The sequence below is a fragment of the Carassius carassius genome, chromosome 17, assembly GCF_963082965.1.
Source record: "Carassius carassius chromosome 17, fCarCar2.1, whole genome shotgun sequence".
NCBI lineage: Eukaryota > Metazoa > Chordata > Actinopteri > Cypriniformes > Cyprinidae > Carassius > Carassius carassius.
In genome coordinates this window covers 26,155,642-26,175,946 of record NC_081771.1, presented here as the reverse complement: position 1 = coordinate 26,175,946, position 20,305 = coordinate 26,155,642, and the positions used below count along the sequence as shown (strand labels likewise).

Below are 20,305 nucleotides of genomic sequence, written 5' to 3'. Positions count from 1 at the left end.
ACCACAAAACCAGTCATAAGTGGCACAGGTATATTTGTAGCAATAGCCAAAAATACATTGTATTGGTCAAAATTATAAATTTTCAATATTTAGTTTTTTTTGCTCCCTCAGATTCCAGATTTTCTAATAGTTATATCTCAGCCAAAAAAAATGTCCTATCCTAACAAACCATGCAGTTCATCAATGGAAAGCAATACATCAGTTTTGAAAAATTGACCCTGGGTTGTATGGTCCAGGGTCACATATTAAGCAACAAACTCCTCCCCTCTCCTGCAGGGGCGGGATCTGACGCGTCCGGACCCGCCCTGATGTCCCGGTGACAGCACGGACAAGATGGCGGCCAGCTGGGAAGTGAAGTGAGGATGTCAACATCATTTATTCAGTTCATACAAGTAGGGTTTTTCACCACCCACCTCCTCGATCAATCCGCAGTATAGTTCATGCTCCGTGCATCTGTTTTAGGAGCCGAAACCGGGGCATTTTTACGCAAACGCGCGCATGTTTTTGCGCTATGTTTTGGAAATCCGTTTGCGCAAAGAGGACCATCAACTCTTGACGAGCGATCTGGCCTGCATGAACCTCCAAAACCCACTCCAGGAGTCATCAAAAGAGCGTCCCAACATCCGATCGCACGCTACATCGACTGAAGCTCCGCGATCAGTCCGATCGACGCTGTTTTGATCGTTGTTCGCGGTGATTTCCGCGAGAAAGAGCAGCAGTTCTTATTAAAGCTGCGGAAGTGGAGGAGAGGTTTTCACGCCAGTCATCTTTCAGATGCACTTTCTGTCCTCCCGTGGATGCTCTTCGCTCCATTATCCAGCTGTAAAATATCTAAGACCGCATTAAACTCTGGCAAACGGGATCTTGGGGTGCATTAGCTGTATTTTGTCCGGAAACAGTGTTTTTTGCTGACTTGCTGGCCAGTTTTAGTGGTTAAAGTGACGCCATGGCTCATTCTCCAGTGCAGGGCAGTCTGCCTGGGATGCAGGTAATGATACACACACACACACACCATCTTTTATTTAAAGTCTACTGTTAGACATATTAAGGTTTTTAAAGCGTAATATCCCTCACTTTCATATGCATAAGAGTTTCCACTCTCTGATAAGTTGCAGAAGACCATAAATCTGTTTGACTCTCTCTTGTTAAATAAAGATAAACTTGTGTAATTCAGTATTTATATTATTGGTGAAGTGATAGGGTGAACACTCATGAAGTTGTTCAGGGGTTTTCAGTCTTGTAGATGCCACTGGAACCCCAAATATGATAATATGTGCCATTCTAATAATGTAAAAGGCAGCTATGTATTTTCACACATAACCAATTTATACTGTGAGTTATTTAATTATTATTAAGTTAATGAAAAATATAATTTACAAAAATTTTCTGAAATTTTTGCAGTTTTAAATAATTTCTGCTTTAGTACTGTGCTCTTCGATTCTTTTATTTTAAGTTATTTTTATTTTAATACATTTATTTAGTGATTTATTTCATTTAATCTTATTGTATTGTTTGGTTTTACATTTTTTAAACTTAATAATAATAATAATAATATATTTGTATATATATTGGTTTTGGTGTACATATTGATTAGGTGTGGTTTGCTGTATTTCAGATATTTATTGAGAAACACAGCGAATATGATGCTTAAGAGAAGAGGCTTTGAGTCCTTCATCATCTGTGAAAGCTTGGAGGGCAACAATTTAGAAAGCATTTCCATTAAATATTAACATTTTTATGTTCTAGCTCTAAAGAGCATTAACGCCACCTTTCTGGGACATCCTTTATGAAACCAAGATCATGTATGAAGTAGGACAGTACCAAATGTAGGACCCTTTTCAGGGTCATTCTATTATAATGTTCATGTTCTTGCCCTCTAGAGAGCATTAGCACCACTGTAAGCTTTCTGGGATGTCCTTTATGAACCGTGATCATGTATGAAGTGGGACAGTACCAGTGAAGAATCAAGAAAGAAGGGAAAACGTGAAGTGAAGGAGTAGAGACAAAAGGAAAGAGGGCGATGAGCGATGGAGAGATGTCTCCAGAGAGTAGTCATCATAACTGGGTCACTTGGTTGGGTCTCTATTCATGCTGGGGCATATGACTGGTTTGCCCTCAGGATAGGAGAGCAATCTGCCATGCCGTGTAGTTGAAATGGCTTATCGTTCTTTTAGGTTGAAAATGCAGGAAGCAATTGTTGGCCAAGAACCTCCATTTCTTAAAGAGGCCTTAAAACCCTAAGAGAGTCCATGTGAGATGAGGAAAACTGGAATTAGGAGGTCACATACATCTAGAGAGGGCCACAAGTCACCAGTTCTGAGAGCGTAGTGATGAAATAAGCTTTCCTTCTCTAGTATTTCCTTATGGGTCACAGGGGAATTGTGGTGGTCATCCTTTAGGAACATTTCAGAAGCCCGCATGCTCTCTCACCTGGCTGTAACACACTTCATATGGCCGGCCTCAGAATTTCCAGCTCCCTAAAACACAAACACAGATTGGAGCCAAGGGATGACGTGGCCTTCTGAAAGAATTTGTAGGCTGTTACACCTGTCAGTGTGCATTGGGATCAGGATTACAGAGATCAGCTGGGAGTGTAGACGAGCAATCAGCATTACGAGTAGATGACAGCTAATGAATCTCTGAGTGATGCATTAAAGGGCTTCTCTGTGGGTGTGTGCGCTTTTAGGAAAGGCGTGCGAAAATCATCTGTGTATGAGAAAATCGATTTGTGTGTGTTCATAGGATAGCATCACTAGTTGACAGGGCAGATTGGCAATCGGTCTGCAAGATATTTGTCAGGACTCGTCATTTATCACTACTGTTGGCCTCATTTTCCCTCTTTCTTGAAGAGTTTTGTCATCTTTTTAGATATATTGCTTTGTTGTGCTGGAGTCGGTTGATTTGTGTTATTTAAAGTGGTCCTCAGCTGAGTTTGTTCTGGGAGGTTCAAATGCTGAGAAACGCATAGGAAAAAATGCAACTACCCAGAATAGCAGCAAAAAAAAAATACATTTGTCTGCCAATTCAAAATGTGTCATTTTGTTGTAAATTCCCTTGGTAATATCTAGCCAAATTAGACCGATGCAAACAAGGACAGACTGTCTTATCCATGAAAATAATGAACACAAATATGCAACAATTCCTCAAGGCTGAATTAATCGGTATAAATAATACAGTAAGAAATTTAATATTGTTAAATATTATTACAATTAAAACGCTTGTATTTTTGTGGAAACTGTGATTATATGTTTTGAATAATTCTTTAAATTCAAAAGCACAGCATTTATTTGATACTAAAACTAAATGATCAGTTTTTCTATCCAGCTTATGAGTTGATTTGATCATTTTGCACATTAATGAAAATGATTCCCATTTTAATACTGTTAAGTGTTTATGTTAAACAGTATTGGGTCAAAAGGTAAGATCTGGACGGTAATGAAACCGTTTCAGAAGCACTTAAATAATCCAATGCTATTTGTATAAAATGAAATGGAAAATACATCTTCAATCACGCTAAACCTTTGCTAGAGGTAATCAGCCCTTTCAGCCTTGTATCAAAGCATGGTCAAGATATCCCTAAACAGATTTGCATTTAGTCACGGTACCCTGAGGTATGAGGCATTAGAATAATGTACTTTAGGCTTTGGGCAAAATCTGCTTGCTTTCATCTTGAATCTTTGGCGCTCTATTGCTGTGGACGATCGGTTCTGTCGTCATCCATTTAACTGGATTTCACACTTTTATGAGGTCCCCATGAAATCGTGCCTGTGTGTACCTCCCGCAGCGCCTCTAATACTCAACTGGGCAAGCTGTTCTGCTGTTGCGATCAGCATTAATGTAGCTCTGCGTTCGGAAAGGTTTAGAGTTTATGCTAGCAAAAGAGATTTGGAGGATTTTAAGGTCGTGAATTTTTGCGTGCTCAGGGGATGTGTGCGGCAGCAGTTCAGGATTGTCTTAAATTCTGGTCCCACTGACGGTTAGTCTAGCATGGTTTGTTTTGCTCGGTTTGAATAATCTTGGTGATGTTTGGGATGGTTTTTGGGGGCTTAAGTTAGCATGCAAGTGTTAAACCCAGAGCAGTTTTGAGGTTTAGTTAGTTCTGCTGTTATTTATTCAAGTGCTGCTCAGTTTAACCACTGCTGACTCTGCAATGAACTGCCTCATGCTAATAATGTCAACACTGTTTGTAGCTCTCTCTGTGTTTCCTTTAAGAAGGCCTCGGGGATCTGAGAAGTTCAGGGTCATGGCTGAGACCTCTGGGAAATTTGGTCCCAATCAGATGTGCTTCAGTTCTCAAACGTACTCTGGTCCTAGCATTTCAGAGATCTTCTAGTCAAACCAAACAATTATAAAAGCCTATTTAAAGATTGGTCAGAAGTACCACTGCAGTATGTTTAACCATAACTAACTAGGCCCAAGGCTCTTTTCTGTATGAAATTCTTACCCTTAAATGCCACTTCATCTGATTTATCAGTACTGCATGAATTAGTAAATTGTTTAATCTCCATAAAACTAATTGAAGGCCTAGACTGCAATGTCTTTGTTCTTTTTTCCAGAATTTAAAAGCAGATCCTGAGGAGTTGTTCACTAAGCTGGAGAGAATCGGTAAGGGTTCGTTTGGAGAGGTGTTTAAGGGCATCGACAACCGCACACAGAAAGTTGTGGCCATCAAGAACATCGATCTGGAAGAGGCTGAAGATGAGATTGAAGACATTCAGCAGGAAATCACAGTGTTAAGCCAGTGCGACAGTCCCTTTGTCACGAAATACTATGGTTCCTACCTAAAGGTGAGTGGCCAGCATATACAAAAAGGCACTTTGAGGTCATGCCTTGTGACCTAAAGGATGTAGGTCATGATGACACAGAGCACTCTAGGAGAAGTGATATCTCCTGTGTTAACTGAATTCCACTTGAACAGGCTGGAACCCATAGGGCTTCATTCAGGTCGCAAATCATCTTTCCTTATAACGTGCTAGTTAGCAAGTTTTGCGATTAATGCGGCTAAAGTAAACAGTCTCTCAGAGAGCGGCTCAGAAGAGGGGGGGGGGGGCGAGCAGAGCAGAGCTCATTTGCATTTAAAGCATCATGCAAGAAAATGGCTTGCTCTGAAAAGAGCTGTTTTTGGCAGGGTAATACTGGTGTTGTTTTACACTAACATTGAGAAATTATAACCAAACTATGTTTTAGAATTTTCATTAAGACCCTAAAGAATCATATCAACTTGTGGAAAATGTGCATCTGATGACCCCTTTAAGATATTGTTAATGAAACCTGAGAGATTTTGGTCCCTCAATTGTCCAAAATTTTGATGCATCAAAAGGTTCGTAAGAATATTGTCCACCTGAATCCAGCAGTTTATGAAGTCTTATGAAGAGACACGATTGTTTTTTTATGATGAGCATATTTAATTTAGGCTTTTAATCACATAAACATTGATCAGTGGACATGCATAGAGCACATCAAATATGATAAACATAATCTCTAAAGTGCTTGTCTGACATGAGGTTTGTTCTTGCATGTCATGCAAGCACATTGGAGCCTCCGCAAGAACCATTTAGGTTTGTTTTTGTGCATTAAGCAAATACAGTTGTGCTGCTGTTTGCCATATACTGCATGATGTGGGTTTTATATGGGTTTGGAATGACAGGGAGGTGAGTAATTGATGATTGTATTTTCATTTTTGGGTGAACTTTTCAGTTTTAACCTCTGATTTCCAAGCCTCATTACTCCAGCTTATAAGAAAACACTGTGCCCTCCATCCTTAAGTAGTCATTTTTCTGCTTCTAATTTGGAACTAGAGAAACGTGTTTATCTTACCACAGTTGAGAACAGTTGTGTTACTTAATGAAGTATGGAATTGGCAACACAATGTCTTTTTTTCTATTGCTGAAGAGATGCCAGTTCCCTGACATTTCTATAGTCCAATTTTGGCTTCAAAGAATCGGCTTCTCTAGAAGCTCATCAGTCTATTGTTCTTTAGAGAGATGAAGGCCTTTCCATCTGTAAATGTACAATACTGTCTTGAATCAAAACGGCATACTGGATTTAAACAGGAGAGAGAGAAAGAGTTGGCCCAGATGCATGCCAGCAAGAAGACACCAGAGTTTGAGGAACAGAGACCCCTCAGGTCCTCAACTGGCAGCTTTGTTCAATAGTATATGCCAAACAGCAGTTTCATCTGAAACTGTGGAGAGCATACTTGGTTGTGGGCCTTGTAAACAGAAAGAAAAAGAAGAAGCTTCATCTGAAGTTTGCAAATAAGAAAACGTGGTAACTTCGAGACTAGACAGTAAATGATTAGAGAAGAGTGTTACGGATGACTGAAACTAGGTTTGAGGAAATAGGAACAATTTGATCCTTAGATCTGTGGGAACTGCCAATCAAAACCATGTGAAGTGCTACAGAAAGTCAGTTCATTAAGAAACTTGTGCCAAAGTTCTGCCCAGATGTCATTGTTCACTCAAGTATCCTCAATTTGCAACAAAGTTTAAAAAATACAGCATTTATAAAAAAAAAAACACTATCATCATGTGACATTATTTTTACTGAAATATTTGAACAGTTTAGTTTTAACATTATGAACATTAGTGAATAAATATATTAATGTTGCATAGAGATTTCAAAATATTTGAATTGTATATTTTATGTAAGCCGAGCATTTATCCTTTCACACATGAACCCTGTTAAATTGAAGGGTTGAATCTATGGTGCCACCACAAAATAAATGTTTTACTCAAAGTCTTTATTGAAAATGATTATATAAAATATCAACAAGCCTCAGAATGATGGCAGGAAATTGCATCTTGATTGAGCTGACCTCACAGAACAAACATTAAGCACAACCAGTGTAGTCTGATTCATGAGCAATCGAGTGTTAAGGATCTGTTTTTTAATGGATTGCTCAACTCACAAAAGTTATCATTTTGTATTAGGGATGGCATGAACACTTGAAACTTAAGAGTTCATGAAATTTACGTCAACGTCTGTAGTGACGTGTAGTTAAAAGCACATTTTTGGTACCATATAACTACCACTCCTAGTTAAAAATATTGCAGCTATATTTGTAGATTGATGTGCAATGTATTTGTGCTTCATGTTCATATTTATGAGAAGTTGACCATGTTTTGTTCCATGCTTGTTAGCAAAATTAGGGAAATGTGCTTCCTGTATTACATAGGCCTACATTACTGTGTGTGATGGCACCTTTTTGAAGGGTTTGTAAAGTGAAGCTGTTAGAGAGTAAAAACATCATGCCACATTTCTCTTTATTTTTCGGTTGATGTAAAATTCAGACAGATCAACATGACTTGAGCTCACACCGATGACCTTATTACTATTTGGCAGGCCGTCAGGCGGCATGATCAGTCCACTTCTCACTGTGAAGAAGTGTAAAACTAGCGTGTGTGGGTGTTCTTTAAATCAGCCTTGAAACCATTTCAGCCTTTCTGTCTCACGGTCTCTCTTCCTCGGCCACAGCATGCGCCAAATGTTCATAATCTTTGATGCCCCATGTGGAGTTGTGATTCTCAACATTAAACTTAAGCTGAATTAGCCCCAGTGTCACAAATGGAAGCAGAAAATGAATGCTCAAGTTCAAAGGAACCATAGTGAAGTCACATTTCTTTTGTTGTGTATTTAAAGCTGCTAGCCAGAAAGAGAGAAGCACAGATAGCAGCTGTAATTTCTGCCTGGGGAAAATACATGACATGTATTTTTAGGAGAGAAACAGAGCGCTTAGCGTAAGCTATTACTTTGAAGATCTGTAATGATGAACAGGGAGTGAAATAACTGGTTAAAATTGTAGAGCATGTTACCGTTTTTATTTCTTTAGATTTTAAACTAGGTACCTTTTCCTGCCTGTGCAAAACTCACTGTTAATTAACTGTGGCAGTGTTTGCTAATCCATTGCTAAGTTGTTCCGAATGGCTTAGGATCTTGCCAAGATATCCTGGTTGGTTGTTTAGATGTTTTGTGTGGTTTCTAGGTGCATTTTTACTGTCCCACATTAAAAAGATCCCACCTCCTGAAGTTTCTGTAACATTATTTACACTGCAGGACAAGTACGATAATTCTTATGACAGACCCCCCCCCCCACCAAAAGACCACACCTTATACAATTTGTAAAGGTTTCATGGGGAAAAATAGGTTCGTTGTTTATTTTCAGTATTGTTGCAGTGTTTTAAAGACAGTTCACACAGGAGGCACTTTCAAATCAAGCGGCTTTCTGTTGGTCAATGCGGCGAATTTGCGTGAACGACTTAAACTTGTTGCGAAATCTACTTGGGGGAAATATTTCACCCATGTGTGAAATTCCCGATTACGTAAATTCCAATTCCAATAAAAGCGTCCCTCTGTTGGTCAGTGCGTCGAATTTGTGTGACCGACTTGAACTTGTTGCAAAATCTGCTTGGGGGAAATGTTTCACCCATGTGTGAAATACCCGATTATGTAAATTACAATTAATGTTACTGGATTTTGATGACTAAATTTGCTGCACTTTATCGCTGCTTGTATTTAAGACTGATTGCATAGATTCCACTTGAAATTCCTGGATTTTAACCACTGAAATTTGCAGCATTTTATAACTGCTTGTTCAAACAGCAAGTCGTTTGTGCACAATTTTATTTTAGTTCACAATTTTCATTTTTTTTCATTCACTTTCCGTAATAACCTTTAATAGTTGAAGAAAAATAACCCATAAGCCTGATGTTCTTTTTTTTTATTTGGTACTGTCCTGAGTAAGATATTTTACATAAAATGTTTACATTTAATCCACAAGACAAAAAATAGCCCCATTAAAGATGGATACTCCACCCCAAATTGAAAATTTTGTCTTTAATCACTTATCTCCATGTCGTTCCAAACCTGTAAAAGCTTAATTCGTCTTTAGAACACAATTTAAGATATTTTGGATGAAAACCGGGAGGCTTGTGACTGTCCCATAGAATGCCAAGTAAAATACACTGACAAGGGCCAGAAAAGTATGAAAAGGATCGGCAGAATAGTCCATCTGCCACCAGTGGTTCAACTGTAACGTTATGAAGCGACGAGAAGGATGCGCAGTTTTCTTTCAAATAAACGGGTAAATGCACATAGAAAACGTATACTTGTGTCACGTTTGACACAGAAGAGCGTAAGCTGCCTGCGTTCAGCTCATATTCTCCAAAATAGCGCTATGGTGATGTGGAGAGACAGAGGAGACAAATTGTTGAATAAAGTTATTTTTGTTTTATTCATGAACAAAAAGTATTGTCGTCACTTTATAACGTTACGGTTGAACCACTGATGTCAGATGGACTATTCTGACAATGCTTTTCATACTTTTCTGGACCTTGACAGTGTATTTTATTCGGCAGTCTATGGGACAGTCAGAAGCCTCCTGGTTTTCAACCAGAATATCTTAAATTGTATTCCAAAGATGAAAGTAGCTTTTACGGGTTTGGAGTGATTTAATGACAACATTTTCCTTTTGGGGTGGAGTATCCCTTTAATACTGTGTGTGGTTACCTGGATGATCCACGACTGTTTTTAGTCCCTTCTTTGATCTGAACAGTTAAACTAAGCACTGTTCTTCAGAAAAATGTTCACACTGAGGACAACTGAGGGACTCAAACACAACTTTTAAAAAAGGTTCAGACATTCACTGAATCTCCAGAAGAAAATAAGATGCATTAAGAGCCGGGGGGTGAAGAAAAAAAAAAAAAAAAAAGTAATCAGGCTTGTTAGATATTCTCGATAGTACATCTCAAAATTGGGAAGATTACAATTCAGATTTTGTTTTTTGTGTTAGAAGATTGATATATGATATTTTAGGAAGATCACCCATCCCTAGTGTGAGATATGCAGCGAAGTTTAGTAATTAGGATTAGGGGTCGTATGAGCATATACCAAAAAAAAAAGTGCAACTTAGTTTCCGTGTGACTGGCCAGCACTGCAGTGTGCAGTAGAGCATAAATGAATTATTTCAGGTGTGAAGAGACAGAAAAAAAAGCGCTCTGCACAGAAAGATGAAAGAGCACAAAGAACTTTGTAACTGCGCTGTGGTGAACCATTAGGTGCAATAAATTAATCGCTCACTTTTAAGAGGCTCTCGGCGTGCTTCTTCATTTTCAGTTTCCACACACATACAGGCTCACTTTCTCTCACTCTAAGCTCATCATGTGAGGTGGGAGGTATGTAACCCAATTTTCACTCTTCCCTCTCTCTCAGTCTAGCTAATCCCAAATTAAAGGAGAGATTAGGATTACACATTTACCCTCTCACTAGCAAAAGCCCCGACTCTGGAAAAATTGTTGTTGCTTATTTGTGAATTGATGGGTTTTTCTCGCCTTTCAACATCCAATTCCTCTTTATCTTTCTCTTGCTGTAGGACACAAAGTTATGGATCATCATGGAGTATTTAGGTGGTGGATCTGCCTTGGATTTGGTACGATGCAGAACTTTTATTCTTGATCAACCTTAAAGATCGTAATGTTTTTATGAAGCTTTTGTGATGTTTGTAATGACTTCCTCTTAAAGATGTGGTTTCACAAATTTAAAACACACACATTAGTTTTGAACCTAATATCACTATTTTTTGTTTTATACAATATTATATGTATTTTGTTGTTGTCATGATCAGCCAGGGCTTGTGGTTAATCATTGTTCACTTTCAGCTGGAGCCTGGTGCTTTAGACGAAACGCAGATCGCCACTATCCTGAGAGAGATCTTGAAAGGCCTGGAGTATCTACACTCTGAGAAGAAGATCCACAGAGACATCAAAGGTATGGTTGTAGAATCAAGGTCATCTTGACCTTAAACGACCATCTTATAAATCTTGCACACAGAAATGGAAGAGAACATTTTAAGTTCTCCTTGCATCTTTCTGGAGTTTTTATCAGTCCACCGAGATGCAAAGTACCAAGCTTCTACATTGAACACTTCTGAGGAGGTTTTGTCTGGGTTTGCATCATATATAAATAATTAGTAGCAAGTATACATTATCAGTTGTACAGCTTCATTCATGGAAATAGTCTGCTGTTATTGCTTTGTATGATTTTATGTAACAGCAGCTGCTCTGACATTTGACTAAAATGCAGATTATATTGGTCGGACAGTTTTATTCGCACTGTGATGGAAAGATTAGAACACACTTTTGTGTTTTTTTTTTTTTGTGTTTTTTTTGCAATAAAAGATAAAAGAAAATCTGCCTCTATGATGGCATGCTAATGTATGGTTGGTCTGAACAGAGGCATTTACAGCAGTTCTTTCAAACTAAAATTTTTATTACATCAAATTGTCACACCAAATGTTTGTTTTGTTTTGTTTTGGTGTAAACTAGCATTTAGGGGGGGGGGGGGGGGGGGGGTTCAGCATGTTAAAAGGCTGAAGTACAGATATTTTAAAATGTATTGATCATCCAGATATTTATCATATACGATTAAGACAACAAAATGAAATAAAAATTTCCAAAATTATATTGCCATTGTACTAAAGCAAGCTGGTAAAAAACTAAATATTACATACAGTAAAATAAATATTTGCTATTAAGTTGACAATGTAATATTAATCCTTTAGTTTATTTTAGTAATTTTTTTTTTTTTTCACAAAACTGTTTAAAATTAGTTCTGTCAATACAGTAATGAGATTTAATTTTCTGGTTTCTGACTATTCTTTAGAAATCATAATAAATGGGTAATATCGAATTTGCTCAGTAAAAACGATTTAATATTTTACACATTACCAGTATGAAATGTTAAAACTATAAAGGCTCTAAAAGTGCATTATGTCAAATGTTATTGTTCAGCACAACTTTGGCACCTCTGAGGGATTCCCAGACCCCACTGTTTGTTGGTACACTATAACTAACTCTGCACACTTGACCTCCTTTCCTTGTTTCTTTCTTTCAGCTGCAAATGTATTATTGTCAGAGCAAGGGGAAGTGAAGCTGGCAGATTTCGGTGTGGCCGGTCAGCTCACAGACACGCAGATCAAACGCAACACGTTTGTGGGCACACCCTTCTGGATGGCCCCAGAGGTCATCAAACAGTCTGCCTACGACTCAAAGGTGAGGGTCACTGTAGACATGCCAAGACTGACTTGCTAGCTACAAATCCATCATTGCACCAGACGTCTGGCTCTGGATTTGGAATTGTAATATCTTGTCAGGTTTTCCATATGATTCATTTAGATGAGCTATGACTGTTCCACTTCCACATGACCTGGCATGAAAACATTGCCCGTTCACATAATTTTTTTTTGCTTTTCCTGCCAGGCTGACATTTGGTCATTGGGCATCACGGCGATTGAGCTGGCTAAAGGCGAGCCGCCCCACTCCGATCTGCACCCCATGAAGGTGCTGTTCCTCATTCCAAAGAACAACCCCCCTACACTGGAGGGCAGCTACTGCAAACCTCTGAAAGAGTTTGTCGAGGCCTGTCTAAACAAAGAGCCCAGTTTTGTGAGTATGCTCATAAGGGATTCCCAGAGGTCATTTCCTCCTGTCTGGTTCACTGATCCTTATGGCAGAACAGCTTATTTTATTTCTGCTACTCGGGTCATGATCTTTTCATGGTTATCAAGGCATGTACTATAATTGCATCTGCATCAAAAGACAAAACTGAAGTTTTGGGACTCAAAGGACCCATCTAATAGTTTTTAATCTTTCTCTCAGAGACCGACAGCCAAAGAGTTGCTGAAACACAAGCTCATCGTCCGCTATGCGAAGAAAACATCCTATCTGACAGAGCTCATCGACAGATACAAGCGCTGGAAGGCCGAACAGTCCCGAGCGGAGTCCAGCTCCGATGATTCTGACTCGTACGCAACTCAAAGCACAACTGAAATGCTGTTTAGAAATGTTAAAGAAATAATCAACCCAACAAATATTTCTGTCATAATCTACTCACCCTCATGTTGTTCCTTAACAGTGTGTGTTTCTTTCCTCTGTGGAACGTAAAAGGATATTTACCTTTTTATTGACCTAAAATTGACCTCAAATACTGTATTGTATTGGCATAGATAAAAAAACATGGAAACATAGTCAAGACTTTTGGAATGAGATGAGAGTGAGGAAATAATAACAAAATGTTTATTTTTTCAACCCTGAGTTAATGCAACTAGCAAGAATGTATGTGTGAAAACATTAAGGTTAACCCAACATACAGTGTGAAATTTTAAAGCTTTACTACCCAGTAAAGGTTAGTAGTTACAAATATGAAGAGTGTGAAATTTGAAAGATCTAAGAACATAATCTGGGATTTCTTTACTCCAAGGTTAAAGAGTCAACAAGAGTTAACAGCTTCCATTATACAGTCATTTGTTAGAAAGTGGCTCAGTTAACTAATCAAAGTTAAATAATTGTCTTTAACATAATCTAGATTGCACAATTAAAGTTTTTCTCCCCTGCTTGTGTTTGGCCCTCTCAAAAGCGTATACATTTCTGATTAGGGATGTTTATTTTAACCGTTAACCGACTGCTAAGAATTTTGACAGATTAATTCAATCAGTTAAACGGTTTACAAAATTATTTATTTATTTATTTTCAGTAATTTATCAAAATATTTAAAAAGGTTTGCATGGTTAAAATAGGCTACGTTACATGTTTAAAATATTTTTTTTAGAGAGAAAAAAAACGTATGTCATGGAGCCTATTAATGTCACATTTTATGATTTCATTCAGAAATAGGCCTAATGCCTAGCTTTATTATGTTTTTCTTCGCTCCCAGAAGAGCTGCAGGTGCGTGATGCGATATGAAGACCCTGTGAATCCTCATGTTCTGTTTGTTGCTTTTTGTGCATGTAAATGAATCCCCAGGAAACAAATGTTAGTATTTTTAACGGGTCACAGAAACGCATCCTTTCTAATTTACTTCAATTCTAATTTAAAATAATCTTGTCAGTTAACGGATAATAATTGGTTAACGAGCGTCAGTTGTCGGTTAGGAAAAATAACCGAAATGAACATCCCTATTTCTGATGCATCAACTTTCATTTGTCCTTCTTTTATTTGTGTTCAATGGATCCCTCTTATATTCTCTTGTGTCTTTGTTCCACTCAGGGAACCGGATGGCCAGGCGTCTGGTGGGAATGAATTTGGCAGTGATGACTGGATCTTCACAATTCGAGAGAAAGACCCAAAAAAGCTGCAGAACGGAGCCAGTCCAACAGGAGAGGAGGTAGGTGACTGAGCTCAAGGCCACATCGGACTGCTGTGCTGTGTAAGCGGTTTCTTTATCTCACTGTGTGATGTTTTCTTCTTCCACAGGAGCCCAATAAGAGGCCTCTGTCCCAGAGTCTGTCCACTGTCATCACTCCAGTCTTAACTGAGGTAAGACATATCCATCACCTCCACACGAGAAGCTTCAATACCAAAATCAGAAATCCACTGAGGTTTAAATGCTGATTTGTATTTGTACTTACCAGCAGTGAGGCCACACATTGGTCTCATTTCTTTATTTCACCAGTGTCGCTCACTATAGGATGTCTAGCTTCAGCACTGGTATAAAAAAAGATATCAGTGTGAAGATTAAAAGTGGCCCTTGAATGCTTTATTATGTCTTAAAAGCATCATTTAAAGGCAACCGTCACTCCCTCAGGCCTCTTACTAATCAGTATGGAGCAATGAGGTATTTGAGGCGGAGAGCGGAAAATAGTGGGATGCTGGGAAAAAAGCCCAGGGACAAGTGACTGCACACTAATTTGTTCCACCGTCTCCTTCATTCAAGGACAAATCCTTCCATTTCCTGTCATGCTCTTCATGAGAGTGCAATGCACTGTAGTCTAGACTCTTGACTCCACAAGATGATTGTTTTTAGAGTAGGCCATATTATGATACATATTATGTAATAGAAGTATGTTGAATGGTAAAGATATTTTTCTCCATCTCGATATGTATTCAGCACAATTTAAAACAATCGACAAATCAACGTACTCCAAACCTAATTATCAAAGGGAACAATTTGGTTTTACAAAAGTTTATACAACCCGAATTCCGGAAAAGTTGGGACGTTTTTTAATTTTTAATAAAATGAAAACTAAAAGACTTTCAAATCACATGAGGCAATATTTTATTCACAATAGAACATAGATAACATAGCAAATGTTTAAACTGAGAAAGTTTACAATTTTATGCACAAAATGAGCTCATTTCAATTTTGATTTCTGCTACAGGTCTCAAAATAGTTGGGACGGGGCATGTTTACCATGGTGTAGCATCTCCTTTTCTTTTCAAAACAGTTTGAAGACGTCTGGGCATTGAGGCTATGAGTTGCTGGAGTTTTGCTGTTGGAATTTGGTCCCATTCTTGCCTTATATAGATTTCCAGCTGCTGAAGAGTTCGTGGTCGTCTTTGACGTATTTTTCGTTTAATGATGCGCCAAATGTTCTCTATAGGTGAAAGATCTGGACTGTAGGCAGGCCAGGTTAGCACCCGGACTCTTCTACGACGAAGCTGCAGTATGTGGTTTTGCATTGTCCTGCTGAAATAAACAAGGCCTTCCCTGAAATAGACGTTGTTTGGAGGGAAGCATATGTTGCTCTAAAACCTTTATATACCTTTCAGCATTCACAGAGCCTTCCAAAACATGCAAGCTGCCCATACCGTATGCACTTATGCACCCCCATACCATCAGAGATGCTGGCTTTTGAACTGAACGCTGATAACATGCTGGAAGGTCTCCCTCCTCTTTAGCCCGGAGGACACGGCGTCCGTGATTTCCAACAATAATGTCAAATTTGGACTCGTCTGACCATAAAACACTATTCCACTTTGAAATAGTCCATTTTAAATGAGCCTTGGCCCACAGGACACGACGGCGCTTCTGGACCATGTTCACATATGGCTTCCTTTTTGCATGATAGAGCTTTAGTTGGCATCTGCTGATGGCACGGCGGCTTGTGTTTACCGACAGTGGTTTCTGAAAGTATTCCTGGGCCCATTTAGTAATGTCATTGACACAATCATGCCGATGAGTGATGCAGTGTCGTCTGAGAGCCCGAAGACCACGGGCATCCAATAAAGGTCTCCGGCCTTGTCCCTTACGCACAGAGATTTCTCCAGTTTCTCTGAATCTTTTGATGATGTTATGCACTGTAGATGATGAGATTTGCAAAGCCTTTGCAATTTGACGTTGAGGAACATTGTTTTTAAAGTTTTCCACAATTTTTTTACGCAGTCTTTCACAGATTGGAGAGCCTCTGCCCATATTTACTTCTGAGAGACTCTGCTTCTCTAAGACAAAGCTTTTATAGCTAATCATGTTACAGACCTGATATCAATTAACTTAATTAATCACTAGATGTTCTCCCAGCTGAATCTTTTCAAAACTGCTTGCTTTTTTAGCCATTTGTTGCCCCCGTGCCAACTTTTTTGAGACCTGTAGCAGGCATTAAATTTTAAATGAGCTAATTAAGTGGATAAAAGTGTAAAATTTCTCAGTTTAAACATTTGCTACGTTATCTATGTTCTATTGTGAATAAAATATTGGCTCATGTGATTTGAAATTCCTTTAGTTTTCATTTTATTAAAATTTAAAAAACGTCCCAACTTTTCCGGAATTCGGGTTGTAATATATTTTTAAATAATGTAGTAATATTGCCAAGTCAATTTCCAGATTTAAATCCGATTGAACATGAATTTCACCATATATGTGACCCTGGACCACAAAACCAAAAATCATTGGGATATTAAGTATAGAACGTGTTACATGTAAATTTCATACTGTAAATATATCAAAACTTTTCAAAAAATTTTGATTAGTAATATGCATTGCTAAGAATTCATTTGGACAACTTCAAAGGCGATTTTCTCAGTATTTAGATTTTTTTGCACCCTCAGATTCCAGATTTTCAAATAGTTCTAACTCGGCCAAATATTGTCCGATCCTAATGATGATGTCTCTCATTTAGAAAAATTGTGGTCCAGGGTCACACACACACACACACACACACACACACACACACACACATACACACATATATATATTCACTACTCCCAGAATGCTATCAACAGTGGTGAAGTCAATGTCGCAATAACTTGTCATGTGTCCTTGATCGTCAATTGCAACTTGACAAATGACGTCAAATGCTGTACACAAGTCGACTTACTGTCTGCTGAGGCATGGCGTTCCACACTTTAAGGGCTGCCCTCAGGTCATTGAGGTTCTGGGGTACAGGGTTATGACCCTCTGCACAACAACTCAGCTGATCCCATAGGTTTTCTATGGGATTCAGGTCTGGAGGAAGTGCAGGCCACTCAATTTGTAGTATCCCAGCCTCCAGCAGTTGTTCCCTGATGATGCGACCTCGATGAGCTGGGGCATTGTCATCCATGAAGATGAAATCAGGCCTGTGTTGTTCATGCGGAGGCACATTGACTGGATTAATAATGTTATTCATGTTGAATTGGCTTGTCACGGTACCATAATATATCTACTGTTGCAGTGGTCTGAGTTGGTATAAGTAAGGTTGCAGGTTAAGGTCTCTTACTGCTGTCACTACCAAGGATGCTGTCTCTATGATAAGTGTGCTTTGGATAAAGGCGTCAGCTGCATGTCAAATTCTGTGTGTCCTCAGCTGAAGGAAGGGGCGGGAGATGCTGCAGCAGCGACGGTAAAACCTGAGGTTCTGGAGCAGCTCGGAGAGGCCATTTTTCTTGCTGAGGAGGCATATCCAGGGATCTCAGATGTCATGGTCGCCCAACTTATTCAAAGGCTACAGCGGTAAGGACAGCATACTACAGTACTGATCAAACCTCATATAGCTCTTTATTGCAATAGTTCACCCTAAAAATAAAACTGTCATCTCTGAACTGTGCACAACCTAGTTGCATTAGAAAATGACTCGCATTTTGTTGTTGTTGTTGTTGTAGACTTCACAGTTGGAATAATTTTGGTATAATTACAAGTCACAATGCATGTGCCTTCTCTAGAATAAAAGCAACTAATTTAACTTAAATGTCATTAACAAATAGAAGTTGCAGTGAGGGTGAATATGAAACATTCAAAATGTACACTACAATTCAAAATATTTTTGAAATCATTTTTTTATTCCATTTTTTAAATGTTTTTTGAATGTTGAGCATATATTATAAAATATTATTACAATTTAAATAACTACTATTTTATAAAAAAAACAATAACGTAATGTATTCCTTTGATTGCAAAGCTACATTTACAGCTGCCATTACTCCAGTCTTCAATGTCACATGATTATTTTCATCAATGCTGAAACAGTTGTGCTACTTTATAGTTTGATGAAAACCATAATACATTTTCAGGATTCCTTGATGGGTAAAACATTTACAAGAAAACAGCATTTCTTTGAAACATCACTCTTTTGTTTAAAAAAAAAAAAAGCTTACTGTCACTTTTGATCAATTTAGTGTGTCCTTGCTGAATAAAATGATATACTTAAAATACCCTCAACCAGACAATAAAAAAACCCTAAACCTTGATATATATATTTTTTTTTTCAGCAACATTTCAGTGCTTTTAAGACAGTACTTGCTTTGATGTAATGGTCAGAAATAATTTCTGAATAGTAAATAAAACCTCTACCGTAAGCTTCCTTCATGCGCAGATTCTTCAGTTTTGGTTTTCTTACCTGTAGGTTCTCTAGGGGAAGAACATCATCCTCATCGCACCAGTGATTATTCCATAGCCTGTCCGTCTCTCTTCAGTCCCGCCCCCCAGCATCAGCTCAGCGAATCCTGACACCAGCAGACTCTGTGACGTCTACCCTGGAGGACCAACTGTCCTTCACTAGCTTATCAAGAGAACTTATCAAGCTCCTCAAGCTTCCCCTAGTGTCACTTTTCTTTTATAATCTCAATCTCCTGGAACACTCTTTGGAGTGTGAGCGTATGTGTGTGTGCGTGTGTATGCGTAATAGTGCGTTTGTAATGGAGACCGCTTAAGCAATGGACAAAGTGTAGATGTAACTCCTTTGGCTAAAGCACAGAGCGAGATGGAGGCTGGTCATTTTGCGTTATCTTACACAAGCTTTTGGATGAATGCATTAAGTGTATGCCATCACAGGGTGAGGAGCCCGGCCCGTCGCCACCTCCTCCTCCACCCTAAACAAAATACAAGATAGTGTGCATGACTCTGAACAAAATGCATGTGTGAAGACGGATGTCTGTCGGAGTGTGTGCGCTCATCCGAGCCCTGATGTGAAGGAGATTGCAGTTCTCACGCTGAAATCTCAGGTAATCTGCAACGAGCAGACCAGTCATCCAGGAAGACAGAGGGCGCTATGTTTGGATTTGTGTACAAATCTGTGTATATAGTCAGTTTTACAGACCTTTAAAAGAGATGATGGATTTTTGCAAATGAATCACTGTGTACAGATGGCCAAGAGCTTCTGTAGATATTGTTAGAAACAAAAGAAAAGGTAAATATTTAAAAATCAAGCCTCTGAAATGGCCATTACTGAAATGCCTTGCCTTTTTATCAAATGTACATTTTTGGGGGTGCTCTGTTAATTTTAATAAGAAATTAAAGGGTTTTACTCAAGGTTTGAGATCCTACTAATGTTTCTTTTGTCTGTTTGTGAGCAAAATCAATCTTATATAGTAGTAATGTACTGTACTACTGTTTAAGTAGTAACATACTGTTAAAAAAAAAAATGTATAGCCTGAATGCACTGTGAGTCGCTTTGGATAAAAGCATCTGGTAAATGCATAAATGTAAATGTAATGATTTCAAAATAATCATGATTACTGGCAAAATATTTGTTATTGTGAGGCATAAATATATTTTTTTATTGAAGCACTTCATCAATAATTGAATCATTCATAGCTTATTGGACCCAATATAGTTTAAAATCCATTTACAGTGTCATGTAGAAAAAATCATGAAAAAAATTAATTGAAGAAAACAACTCTAATGCTCATAGCTGGTGCAAGTTATATGGCACGTTCTTCTTGTAACCCCTTTAAATATTGCAAATTTAGTTGCATTTGAAAATGAATTACTTGAAAACTTTCAAATCTTTAGTTTAACCCATTACTTGGTGTAGATGAATGGCTATTAATAAAAATTATTTAGACGCACTTTAGAATATTTTCTGAAAGCTCAAACAGGACCGTGCTGCTTGAAGTACAAGAGGGAAACAGCATTTAAAAACAGTATGATGTAATTCTACACTTTAGGTTCCATTTAAACTGTTTTTTTCCATGTTATCCATAAAAGAGGACCTCTTTAACTCATCTATTTATTGATAGTAACATCATATACTCATAAATAAATCCCACCTGCAGAGGCACCAATGCAGGGAACACCAACACTTTCAAAGCACAGATCAAGTGAAAAAGAAGTGATGAAT

General features: G+C 38.3%; 1 protein-coding gene across 1 annotated transcript; it reads left to right on the top strand.

Annotated features, from left to right (window-relative positions):
• Nucleotides 1–308: 308 nt before the first annotated feature.
• On the top strand, nucleotides 309–19,508 carry LOC132161425 (serine/threonine-protein kinase 24-like). The gene is made up of 11 exons (XM_059571453.1): nucleotides 309–988; nucleotides 4,557–4,787; nucleotides 10,370–10,426; nucleotides 10,656–10,764; nucleotides 11,890–12,047; nucleotides 12,255–12,440; nucleotides 12,654–12,799; nucleotides 14,040–14,157; nucleotides 14,247–14,309; nucleotides 17,555–17,700; nucleotides 18,590–19,508. Exons 1-11 carry the CDS (start codon nucleotides 947–949, stop codon nucleotides 18,627–18,629), a joined length of 1,296 nt encoding a protein of 431 aa, XP_059427436.1. The 5' UTR covers nucleotides 309–946; the 3' UTR covers nucleotides 18,630–19,508.
• Nucleotides 19,509–20,305: the final 797 nt, after the last annotated feature.

Coding starts and splice junctions, on each gene's coding strand:
- LOC132161425 (XM_059571453.1), top strand. CDS start 947: ATGGCTCATTCTCCAGTGCAGGGCAGTCTGCCTGGGATGCAG. Junction 10,765..11,889: donor GATCCACAGAGACATCAAAG/GTATGGTTGTAG, acceptor TCTTTCTTTCAG/CTGCAAATGTATTATTGTCA. Junction 14,158..14,246: donor CCAGTCCAACAGGAGAGGAG/GTAGGTGACTGA, acceptor CTTCTTCCACAG/GAGCCCAATAAGAGGCCTCT.